A 12,661-nucleotide genomic window follows, 5' to 3' on the forward strand; every position below is an offset into this window, starting at 1 on the left:
CCAACATATGTATTTAGCTCAGGAATTTGATTCTGTTTCTTCACGGCTAATCTGTCATACTGTGGAATAATTGCTCGAGTTGTGAGCAGACCAGAGGTGTGGCTGCTCACACTGTCAAGAAGCAGCAGTGGAAGAGATTCTAGTCCGCTAACAACTTTAACACAACATATTCAGAGAATTTTTATCAGAGATTAACTCTCTTTCAAAATATCGGTGTCCCCTGGTTGTCCTTTAATGCATCCTTGCATTAACATGACATCTGGATTTAATGATTTATTAAATGAATACTTTTATTATATTTATCAAAATAACATATCAACACATATAACAGAATCAATCAGTGCAATCATCATTGTAACAAATTATTGCTAGAAGGTGAAAACGGTGTGAAAGAAGTAACAGGCTTAAATGACAAACAAAACCACAGTAAATAAAAATCCATTAAAGTTATGAGATGACTACTTGATGAGTATTGTCTCATCAGTGCCCCCACTGACTCTGAACGTAATATACTTGAATTAACAACAGAGAAACTGAACACAGGACTGGCAGAATAACAATACTTGTAGAGAAATGTACATGACAAGACATTAGAAATGATTTAATGGCTCTCTTCACCTTTTGTGAAGGACATTTTGTATTGGGATGTATTTAGTTTACCATCTGTTAGCTAACTGACTTAACGACAATAATTCAGAGACATTTTTAAGGATTTTACAAGAATGATTTACACCTGAATGTAAAACTGGTGACACTGATATTAAAAGTAAGATCAATTTTGTAAGAAACTGCTGACTAGGGTTGTAATGGATTCCTGAGACGATGATCACTGTCTTGTATGTATAATAGCAGTTTGTAGTATCGTGTGTCATCAGATAGATGTGCTCCTTTAATGTTTGGTTCTTGACAAACTGCAATGTCTTTATGTCAAACAAGCAGGCTGAGGCGGGTAACAGATTTATGTTGTGTTCATACTCTGGTTTTTGCTGACTGTGCTGTACAGTGCAGACATATCCTCCACAGACTCTTGACGTCTTAATCTGTAACGGGGAAAATATTCAACATGAAAATACATTTTATAATATAAAGAAACTCAGAATAATAATTTATACCATTAAGAAAGAACAGATTTCAGTATCACAAGGATGAAACAGCAGTCATTTTCTATTTCTAATTTGGCACAAAGAAAATGGACTCACCCTGGGGTGACACTGGTAAAATTGACAACAGTGTACTCTGTATCTTCCTCCTCCTCCTCCACTTCATTATTGTTTCTGTTGGGCTGAGGTAGCATAACGTTGGAGTAGATAGGATCGTCCTGGTCCTTACGGAAACGTACACTGGCATAGTGAAGGTCGTCCTGTTGCACTGCTAGTTTTTTCTGCGCTGCAGCTGAAGGTTTGTCTTCTTCTGGACCCACATGTTGCTGAAGGGTAAATATTTCAACGACAACAGTACTTAGTTAAGTGGGTAATATTATTTTTATAGCCCTGTAACACAAGATAACCACACAGTGAAACATCAGGGGGATGAAGGGTGGACATCCAGCTCTACCTGCTGAGCCACAACCTCAAGCTTTAAATACCAAACACGTATGAGTGTGTTGATGAAGGAATATATATCACCAGGAATGAAGGGACAACGGCACATTACAACAGTGTTGATCGGAACATTGTCCCTCAGCGCATGATCATTTATGACAGTATGGCTGTCTGAATGGAAAACAGTAGAGGAATTCAAATATACGGCGTATGGTTTGTCAGATAGAAATGAACAGGATGAAAGAAGAGAGGCTGACAGGGACAGTTACACTTGCTGATGATTTGATGGACGAATACCAAAACTCTTCTTCCTTACCTGTGCGATGTTGTGTGATCTCTCTCTGGACTCTGAGGTTTGTTTCGAAGACCTCTTTCTTCTGAATAGGACAATAAATGAACAAACAAATCATCAGATGAAATCACTTAACAACTGCCTAAATTTAAGATGCATTACTGAATACCGTAAAACTAATCTGCTCACCGAATCAACAGGAAGAGAGACAGAAACACGATAATCACAAAAATAACCGAAATCGATCCAGCAGCTGCTGCTTTCATTGAACCTGGGAAACAGTGATGAAATACTGAAGATTAATTGTTGAATTACAGGATTTTTGAGTCCATTAGTAACAGATATTTGTGTATAAAAATCAGTGTCAGACTGAAGTCTTTTAATTTACAACTCGTGAACTGTTTTTCATTTTGATTTTGTCTAAAAACATAACTCTGTTAGCAGCAGCACAGCAGTTCAACATCCCCTGTGCCATTATGTTGGTTCCTCCTGATGCTGAGAGAGCAGCTTTGTGTTTTTATATGTGTGCACCCGAGGCTACAAATGAATGACTGACTTTGTTTTGAATTACTAATATCCAAAATGTATTTGTTTGAACCACTAAACCACTAAACCTCCCTCCACTGTCTCACCAGAGGGACTCGCTGTCACCGACGGAAGCTTTGGATCATCTGGAGAAATAGTAAGAACATAGATTATTGTACAAAAAGTTAGCAGGAGCACTAAGAGTCTATTTACATTGTCAACCTAGAACAAAAAGAAAGTGTCATGACTTTAAATATTGATGCATGATTTAGCTCGCTGTACTCGATGTTTTGCCACTAGAGTTCCAAGGACTCATGTCTTTGCTGTTCCTTTACTCTGTCTCTGTTGTTATGTGGGGTTAACACACCTAACTGTGTGTGGTCTGCTGTACACGTGTTGAATTGAAGAAATAACTGGATTGCCAAGACGAAAAAATGCCTGAACAGACTGAAACTGTCTATTCACTCACATTTCACTTGTAAAAGGATGTTTTCAGATGTTTTCTTCCCCAGCTCGTTCTCAGCTGTGCAATAATACTCTCCAGATTGATCGGACTGGATGGACCTGAAGACCAGCTGTGGTTCTTTGCTGAGCTGCGTTTTCTCCTTGTACCAGGTGTACTTCGCTGCTGGGTTAGCATCACTGTGACAGGTCAGAGTCACTAAACCTCCCTCCACTATCTCACCAGAGGGACTCGCTGTCACAGACAGAAGCTTTGGAGCATCTGGAGAAAAAGTAAGAACATAGATTATTGTACAAAAAGTTAGCAGGAGCGCTAAGAGTCTAATTACATTGTCAACCTAGAACAAAAAGAAAGTGTCATGACTTTAAATATTGATGCATGATTTAGCTCGCTGTACTCGATGTTTTGCCACTAGAGTTCCAAGGACTCATGTCTTTGCTGTTCCTTTACTCTGTCTCTGTTGTTATGTGGGGTTAACACACCTAACTGTGTGTGGTCTGCTGTACACGTGTTGAATTGAAGAAATAACTGGATTGCCAAGACGAAAAAATGCCTGAACAGACTGAAACTGTCTATTCACTCACATTTCACTTGTAAAAGGATGTTTTCAGATGTTTTCTTCCCCAGCTCGTTCTCAGCTGTGCAATAATACTTTCCAGATTGATCGGACTGGATGGACCTGAAGACCAGCTGTGGTTCTTTGCTGAGCTGCGTTTGCTCCTTGTACCAGGTGTAATTCGCTGCTGGGTTAGCATCACTACTACAGGTCAGATTCACGAGACTTCCCTCCATTATCGCACCAGAGGGACTCATGACTGCTGAAGCAGCCCTTGAAGCATCTAGAGGAAAGAATATTAACATTAAGATAAGTAAACTGCTTTGCAGCTAACACCTAAAACAAATAGAACAGACTTCCAACCATACACAAAAATAATCAAAATTAATATTCTCTTTTAATAATGTATTTATATGTTTGTCCAAAGTTCTGGTCCTGGAGCTTCGCTCAGTACTTTGTGTTATAACCCTCTGTTGGATGGGAACTAATAAGAATAACAAGCCTTTGATTATTGGTCATTTCCTAAACCTCTTGTCCTTAATACACTGTACATGCCTTGTGTGTTTGCTGGGTTTTTCAGTCCTGCTTCTCCTGTTGCTAAAAATACTTTAGAAATATCCTTCTATTATTATCCTTCAGGAATAATCACTGTGGTAGAACGATCATGGTCACGTTTTAAAGATAAAAAAAAGATCTTGTAATTGGAAAAGGAAACAATGAGTGATCTCCCAGATTAAAGTCTAATATTCGGATGACCTATCCAGTGCAACCTGTTTCCCACAGTCACTCTTATTTCATCATAAGAAGTGTTTTGGTCTCTTAAGCATAAATATGTTGTTTTGGGGAACTTGCTCAAACTCAAGTCATTCTTCTTAAAAGGAAAAGATGTCTTTACTAACTCGGTTGCATGACTTTGGTGAAAGCCCAGAAAGCAGTGAAGCAAACTGCTTCTTCCTTTCCTCAATGATCAAACACAACACTCAACACAACCTTTCTGTTCCTTTTGCTTTGTTCATTTGGTTTCATCTTTACATCCTTTTGTATTATTGGGAATCATGCTGAATAACTGAAACAACATTTTAGTCAGTGAAAAGAACACCCTGAGTCATATATTCAATCATGCTGACAACATCACGAAGAGAAGTAACTCACACACTGAAGGAGAGCGGTAACCCTCGTGTCCTATGAAAGCACAGGAGATGTTGTCTCCAGTATTGAACACGCCTTCATAGGAAGCTTTTCCAGGTGTCCGTTCTTCATTCTTGATCCACACAATAGAAGGACGACCAGCTGGACTGCAGCTGCTGAGACACTTCAGCTCTGCCTTAGTGGAAGACTGATAAACATGTCTCCTGGTCACCTGCACCCACAGAGCTGCATACATGAAAACAAAACAGAAATGTTGAATGTGACTGAATACTCAAAGAACAAATGCATCCACGAAAGTATTTAAAACATTTAATCAATGGATCAATGCAGAAGGAAACAAAGTAACATGAGAATAAATCACACTTGCACAAACTTAGGGAGTCAAATTAGGTAACGCCGTTACTGGAAGCCAAAGATGGTTCCTCACAATAAAACAAACAGTGTAACACTCTCACATAAAGAAATCAGTTTGTGTTCATCAGTACCTGTGACGGTCAGAGTTGTTCCAGGTAAATCACTGCCCCATTCAAAGCTTTGTGTTTTGAATTTGAAGCGATAATCAGCTGAATCGGCGTCTGTCAGGTCACTGATTCTCAGAGTGGAGCGGCCTCTCTCTGTTTCTAAGACTTGGACACGACCGGCGTACCGGGAGTCTTCACTGAGGTCTTTGGACCTGTAACGTGACTGACGAACATTAAACCAGAATTTGGATTGTATTGGATTGTTGTAACTGTTGTAAGTACAAGAAATGTCCACTGATGAGCCTTTGAAGGCACAGATCCTTCTGTTGCTGTAATTCACTCTGTTGCATGAACCACCACGGAGACCTGAAAGATAAAATTATTCTTAAGCTAGAGTTGGAAAGTAATCATGATGACATGATTTGGTTAAAATACACAGAGGGCCCGATTTACTAAAAGTCTGCGTGTGTAAAATCCCGTGCAAACTCCACACCACCTTCAAAAAAATGTCCAAGCTGATCTACCGACGACGTGCAGTGAGGGTTGTGTCTTTCAAATGTGCAATTTAACACACGTCGTCCATTTTGCATGTTTGCCCTCATGCATATGTAATATTTGGTGTTTAGCACACGCAACAATATTTACTAAACCTGGAAGTAGAAATAGGAGAAGTGATTTTGTGTATTTTAGTACGACTGAAAGGAAGGTATTAATCAGATGTACATCAGGAGACGGATGATCTTATTGTGGTGAGAAGAAGACGCAGAGAAACCAAAGAATACGTAGAGAACGAGGTTTTACATCCGTGGAAACATTTTTTAGATGACAGAGGGAAAACATAATCAGACATATCGACTGTCCAGCGATGACATTTCTGAGTTATTGAATGATTGACAGCCAACAACAAGGAGGAGCCACGAAATACCAGCAATTAAAAAACGTCTTACGACTCAGCATTGTCCTGCCTCTGGGTCGTTCCAGCGTATCGCTGCTTGGATATCCTGCCCAGTCCTGTTATTCAAGGTGAGCTGTCACAGGTCCTGAATGTGTCCCGCAGAATTCACAGGAAGCTTCATAAGGTTCACGAGCACTCGTGAGACACTGAATGAAACTAATTCACCAGCTCATCACAGAAACATCTGGACCTGCTGATCGGTGTTTGTTAGAGCATCTCATCCACCGTCCCGACGGTTGATTGTGAAGCCTTTTTTTCGTGTTTTTATTTTTCCCACAGTATCGACTTTCTCGCTAATAATCTCCTATAAAGCGTTTTGTTCTTGTTTCATTTATATTTCTTAATTTCAATGGGATCAGATTTCCTTTTGCGGTCGCTCTGTTTTCTGTTGCTGGAATCACTTTAACACACGTAAACCCTCATTTAAATACAGCGATTTGCACCTGATTTCAATGACGCAATTACTTTTAGTAAATCACCCTCAAAACGGGTGCAAAACAAATGTGCAAACTTTTGGAAGGAACACACAATTTAGTATCCTCTATTTGAGATCTTAGTAAATCAGGCCCTTAGTGTCTCTACCAGATTGGTGTTACGTCAGTAGAATATACTCACACACTGAAGGGGACGTTGAATGCTTAAGTCCATATGCAGCACAGGAATAGCTGTCTGGAGGATTTGGGTTGCGTGAATCAATATATGGTTGCGTGTCTTGTCTCTGTCCATTTTTGTACCAGATGTAGGAGGGATTATTATTTAGCCTACAACTGCTTTGACAACTCAACGTTTTCCGGTTGTAACCTGAAGGTACTACGTGGAGAGCTGAAATGTGAAGAGAATAAAAACACAACAGAAATGTAGATGCCCTGTCTCAATATGTACTCTCACGCTGGTTGTTGATTTTATGAATAAAAACATTACCTGTAACAGACAAAGTGACTCCAGGGGAACCAGTCCATCTCCCTTCTGGTTGGTTTGTTATGAACCTGAACTTGTACTCAGCTGAGTCGCTCTCTCTCAGGTCTGTGATTGTCAGACTGCAAGACTTCCAAGAAGAATCAGAACTGACACGACCCACGTACAATGAGTCTGTTGTCAGATCATCACTTTGTTCAGTGAACCAAACTTTTTGATTCACAACTATAGTAACACCATTCATTGTGGCTGGGTATGTGTAGGAGCATCTTATGGTCACTGAGGATCCTTTTACTGCACAAATCTTAGAAGGAGTGCAAGTCACTCTCCAGTACGCCTGTACCACTGTAACAGAGCACATCAGAAAACAGTCAGACAACAACAACAAACAACAGTCTTTCATCTGTATTTTAGGGAACGATAATCTCAGCTGAGGTTCGAAATTTCTCCGAATGGTTATCGCTGATTTATTTCAGCGACTGTTTCTGAAGTTACTGATAATCAGGAAAAGTATTATAATATATTTTTTAAATATAGATATAAAATTATAACTGCTGGATTACTCATTCAGTAGATTTCTACTGTTGCCTCCACTGGTGCTGTTAAAAGTGTCAGCCAGTCGTGACCTGAGAGCTGAGTGGGAGGAGTGCGTTCGCTCCCCCTTATTTCCTGTTCATCAATGTTTTATCAAATAAAAGCATAAAATGCCTAAAAATAATCTTTAAAAAAGTGTCAGCCAAATGTCTAAACTGTGTATCTGAGGAAAATCTACTGACAAAGTGGAGAGTTGTACATCAATTGAAAAAGGTGATCAGTCAGCAAAGTATGTTCACTGCTTAAATGTCCTCCAAAAGTCAAACAATGTGTTACTGCAGGTTTGGGTTATAGAAAACAAGTTGGCAAAGAGTTTCTGATTCACAAATTAAGACACAAAGCCACTTTATGATTACTGACATCATGTGTGTCAACTTTACATGTGAGATGGAAATATTAAACTTTGAAAGGACCAGAAAACTCTGATCCTTTTTCATGTCACTTTCTGTCATATCAACTCTATGACAGAGTTAAGAGTGAACCAGAACAGCAAAGTTTCAGGCCACAAAACTAAACTTCTCTGTGTTCATTTTTACAACAACATTTATGTTACATATTTGACTTATTGTGTTTAAACATGTGTTGTGACACGATACTTAATGATGGTATTTTCAATTTCAGTACTCGATGCAGGCAGATGATCCCTGTGAGTTCCATTCTTACCATAATTTCCGGACTATAAGCCGCTACTTTTTTCCCACGCTTTGAACCTCGCAGCTTAAACAACGACGCGGCTAATTTATGGATTTTTCCCGCTTTCACAAGCTTCATGCCGCCAAAAAACTGAGCAAAAAAACACATTCTGTGACGGTGCTCAGTTTTTTGGCGGCATGAAGCTTTCATTAGACCAATGAAATTGCCAAACGGGTTAAGGTGAAACAATGTAAGTTTTTAGTTTACTGTTTAGATTAAATCCAGCGCGCTCAAGACATATAGACATGTGAGGCTTATTTATGTTCAAAATAATTATTTTTTTAAAATTCAGTGGGTGCGCTCAATAGTCCGGAAATTACGGTATATTAATATGCTATTATTATTGATGTTCACCTTTTTAAGCAGCACCGTCATTTTTATGTGGATCAAGTTCAATCTTGTCATCAATTGTTCAGCAAAAAAAATGGTGAATTGCTACAAATCCTCCAATTTAAAAAGCTGCAACCATGAAATGTCATTTCTGTACAAAAAATGTGATGGAGGAAGTTGCCTACTAATTTTCTCAGAACTGACTGATTGCTTATTAAGATCTACTTATGTACTGTTAGCAAGTTTCATTACTAAGAAGTCATCGTACACACCGTGTGTTTTGTATGCACGACTCTTAATTTGTACAGTAACTAATAGCTGTCAGATAAATATAAATGATTATAAAGTTTTAAATAAAAAAATCTCTGAATTGTAAAGAAGCTTTCTGATGGTGTTTGTTTTGAGACTTGATCTTTAAGTTAGGAAGTGAATGTCTGGTGTTGCAGGATTCAGACCACATAGCACAACAACAAATTAGCTGCATCGATTTACTCAGAAAAAAAATCCTCTGAGTTTCTTAAGTGCTGTAACCACATAGCAATGAACAATGTACAGTACCTGGTAGAGAGAGAAGGATGAAAACAAATCCACTTGCTGCTGCAGTTACACTCATGCTGCTTCTCTTGTCTCTGTTAAATCACATCAGCAGGTAGATCACATACATGAGAATTGCTGTAAATCAGTCGTAAACATTTCTTCATCAAAACAGGACGATGTGGCCTTTGCACACAGTTTCCTCTGTGGTTGGAAAAGTTGATTTTAACAGAGATAAGGATTGAGCTGTCAAGCGCCGTCCTCCTTCCTCTTTTCATGATTAATGAATAGACGGATGACTGTAAATCCCTGTAGTTAACAACCCATACTTCTGTGGTGTGATGAACTTAAAACTCATTTTCATTTCTACTTTACAGCATCTTTAATGTTTTGAACAGAATGTACAATAAGTATCAAGGTCAGTGAAGAGGAACGTTTGTGATGAGTGTTGAGAAGAGGCGCAGGGGTTCGGTCGGCTTCTCACACGTCACAACTTCCTGTACTTTCAACTTCTGGAGGAGTTGCAGCGAGTCTCTGTGACCTAATTTTTACATACAAATCTGAATGTGTACAATGCAGAAAGATTTGAAAATGCAACTCATCCCAGTTGCCAAGTTACCGATAACATAGGACTGTGTAATTTTGAAGGTGTAATTTGTACATTTCATGCCACAAATAGAACTTGTGCATCAAATGTAACATGTGACAAAGTACAGGAACTCCACATCAAATAAAATACAATTAGATAAGATGAGGTAAAACAATAACTATTACCTTTTTTATTTTTTAACTGATTGGAGGCTAACCTCTTAATGATTTTTGACAGTGATCTCTAAAATATAGCATGATAAACCTCAGGGATAAATATGTAATAAATGTAGTAAAAATGTTCAACATTCTACAAACTAACTCTGATCAGAGTGCAACTGAACTTGTGTCGCTATGAAATATTTAAATGTTTAAATCACCACCACAATCAACCCTGACATATTTGAAATGGTTTTTTTTTTCTGCTCGCTAACATTCAGTGTTTTACAGTTCTCAGTCTTACTCACGTACAAACACTCTCTACACTATTTTGCACGAATGCATTAACATTGACAAGTGTGTGTAGCCCCTCTACTATGCAAATCGGTAGATAGAGCCCTGAGTTCTTTACTTAATTTAATTGTGTTCGGATAACTAATTATCTCGGTATTATTAGTCTTGGATCAATAAAGAAACCTGGTACCTCACAGATATAACTTAACAGACTGATATCACAATGTAGCTACTAAATGTGTATACAAACCCTTTAACCTTTAAAAATAATGAACACACCCAGAAACCGTTTTAAAATTAAATACAACAGTTTTTCACTTTATTTTAAGGCAAAATCAATCAAATAATAACAAAAAGGAAACAAGTGTGTTCTTCACTTTTTGTTACAATATGTAGCTTTAACCCAAATAACTTACTTTCCACACACTTTTTACTATGACCGTGATATACAAATACAAATGCGCACACCAGTACTAATACTTAACTAAGCCGGCAAATGAACTTTTAAAAATAACAAACGTTGCAGGCCTGGTTCGATGCTCGGGCACGTGGAGGCCAAAACCTTCACGGTCGTTTCACTCAACTGGAGCCAAAACAAAGAAGACAGGGCGGTACCTTTTCCTGAAGTAATGCAGTCCTACAGAAAGGGTAACCGGTCCATTGGCCTCAATCCAGGAGCAGGATGATGCAGGGGGCTATGTTCACAGAGCAGGGTGGTTATCCAGCGTTGCCAGAGGAACTGTGAGCCTTCCCGGGTGGCTCAGAGCTCAGAGCGCTATCTGGTGGTCCTCTCTCAGTTCACCGTCACAAACAGTCCAGATGAAGCCACCAGTGGAGCTGGTCACAGCGATGTCAAACTTCGTGTGGAACTTCACTGCTACTTCTCAAACAGGTAGTTTTACAGATTATCTTTCTGATGATTCAAAATTTAAGGAAATATTATACTTTTCCTGACCAAAACTACACCAAGACACGCTTTGCTCATTAACCCCTCTGTCCTCTTCTTTTGCTCACCTCTCTCTATCACACCACTCTCTCCATCACACCCCTCTCTCTCTATCACACCACTCTCTCCATCACACCCCTCTCTCTCTATCACACCACTCTCTCCATCACACCCCTCTCTCTCTATCACACCCCTCTCTCTTTATCAACCCATCTCGCTCTACCACACCCTATCTCTCTTTCTACCACACCCTCTCTCTCTATCACCCCTCTCTCTCTATCACCTCTCTCTCTATCACACCCTCTCTCTCTCTTTCTACCACACCCTCTCTTTCTACCACACCCTCTCTCTCTACCACACCCTCTCTCTCTATCACCCCTCTCTCTCTATCACACCCTCTCGCTCTACCACACCCTATCTCTCTTTCTACCACACCCTCTCTCTCTACCACACCCTCTCGCTCTACCACACCCTATCTCTCTTTCTACCACACCCTCTCTCTCTATCACCCCTCTCTCTCTATCACCTCTCTCTCTATCACACCCTCTCTCTCTCTTTCTACCACACCCTCTCTCTCTATCACACCCTCTCGCTCTACCACACCCTATCTCTCTTTCTACCACACCCTCTCTCTCTACTACACCCTCTCTCTCTATCACCCCTCTCTCTCTATCACACCCTCTCGCTCTACCACACCCTATCTCTCTTTCTACCACACCCTCTCTCTCTACCACACCCTCTCTCTCTATCACACCCTCTCGCTCTACCACACCCTATCTCTCTTTCTACCACACCCTCTCTCTCTACCACACCCTCTCGCTCTACCACACCCTATCTCTCTTTCTACCACACCCTCTCTCTCTACCACACCCTCTCTCTCTATCACACCCCTCTCTCTTTATCAACCCCTCTCGCTCTACCACACCCTATCTCTCTTTCTACCACACCCTCTCTCTCTATCACCCCTCTCTCTCTATCACCTCTCTCTCTATCACACCCTCTCTCTCTCTTTCTACCACACCCTCTCTCTCTATCACACCCTCTCTCTCTCTACCACACCCTCTCTCTCTATCACCCCTCTCTCTCTATCACACCCTCTCGCTCTACCACACCCTATCTCTCTTTCTACCACACCCTCTCTCTCTATCACACCCTCTCTCTCTACCACACCCTCTCTCTCTATCACCCCTCTCTCTCTCTATCACACCCTCTCGCTCTACCACACCCTATCTCTCTTTCTATCACACCCTCTCTCTCTACCACACCCTCTCTCTCTATCACCCCTCTCTCTCTATCACACCCTCTCGCTCTACCACACCCTATCTCTCTTTCTACCACACCCTCTCTCTCTACCACACCCTCTCTCTCTATCACACCCTCTCTGCATGTCCACACCTCAGCACAATCATGTGACTGCATACACCTCTCCACAGAAATCACTCAATCAAATGAACTGCTTTTATCAAAAAGGAAAACATAAAATACATCAATGCACTTTTAGATAGATAGACAGACAGACCGACCGACCGACCGGCCGGGCGGACGGACGGACGGACGATAGACAGACAGACAGACAGACAGACAGACAGACAGACAGACAGACAGACAGACAGACAGACAGATAGATAGATAGATAGATAGATAGATAGATAGATAGATAGATAGA

The 12,661-nt window shown here is 40.3% G+C and overlaps 1 protein-coding gene across 1 annotated transcript; it reads right to left on the reverse strand.

The window, feature by feature from the left end:
- Positions 1–264: 264 nt before the first annotated feature.
- LOC138209464 (sialoadhesin-like) lies at positions 265–10,715 on the reverse strand. Its single transcript, XM_069168060.1, has 13 exons — positions 10,665–10,715; positions 9,033–9,103; positions 6,864–7,202; positions 6,558–6,764; positions 5,012–5,353; positions 4,530–4,751; positions 3,406–3,660; positions 2,828–3,082; positions 2,466–2,504; positions 2,023–2,104; positions 1,858–1,918; positions 1,200–1,426; positions 265–1,040 (listed from the first exon to the last, which is right to left on the reverse strand). The coding sequence occupies exons 2-13, from the start codon at positions 9,085–9,087 to the stop codon at positions 959–961; spliced, it is 2,166 nt and encodes a 721-aa protein (XP_069024161.1). The 5' UTR covers positions 9,088–9,103; positions 10,665–10,715; the 3' UTR covers positions 265–958.
- Between the last annotated feature and the right edge of the window lie 1,946 nt (positions 10,716–12,661).

The sequence above is a fragment of the Embiotoca jacksoni genome, unplaced genomic scaffold (genome assembly GCF_022577435.1).
Source record: "Embiotoca jacksoni isolate LCO1_2020_lvr unplaced genomic scaffold, fEmbJac1.0.p SCAF_4, whole genome shotgun sequence".
Classification (NCBI taxonomy): domain Eukaryota; kingdom Metazoa; phylum Chordata; class Actinopteri; family Embiotocidae; genus Embiotoca; species Embiotoca jacksoni.

What these genes read in the sequence shown, in the direction of transcription:
- LOC138209464 (XM_069168060.1), bottom strand. Translation starts at nt 9,087, where the DNA reads ATGAGTGTAACTGCAGCAGCAAGTGGATTTGTTTTCATCCTTCTCTCT. An exon ending in CATCCTTTTACAAGTGAAAT is followed by an intron (nt 2,505 to 2,827) that starts GTGAGTGAATAG and finishes CTATTTCTCCAG; the next exon opens with ATGATCCAAAGCTTCCGTCG. An exon ending in GGTGACAGCGAGTCCCTCTG is followed by an intron (nt 2,105 to 2,465) that starts GTGAGACAGTGG and finishes ACTGTTTCCCAG; the next exon opens with GTTCAATGAAAGCAGCAGCT.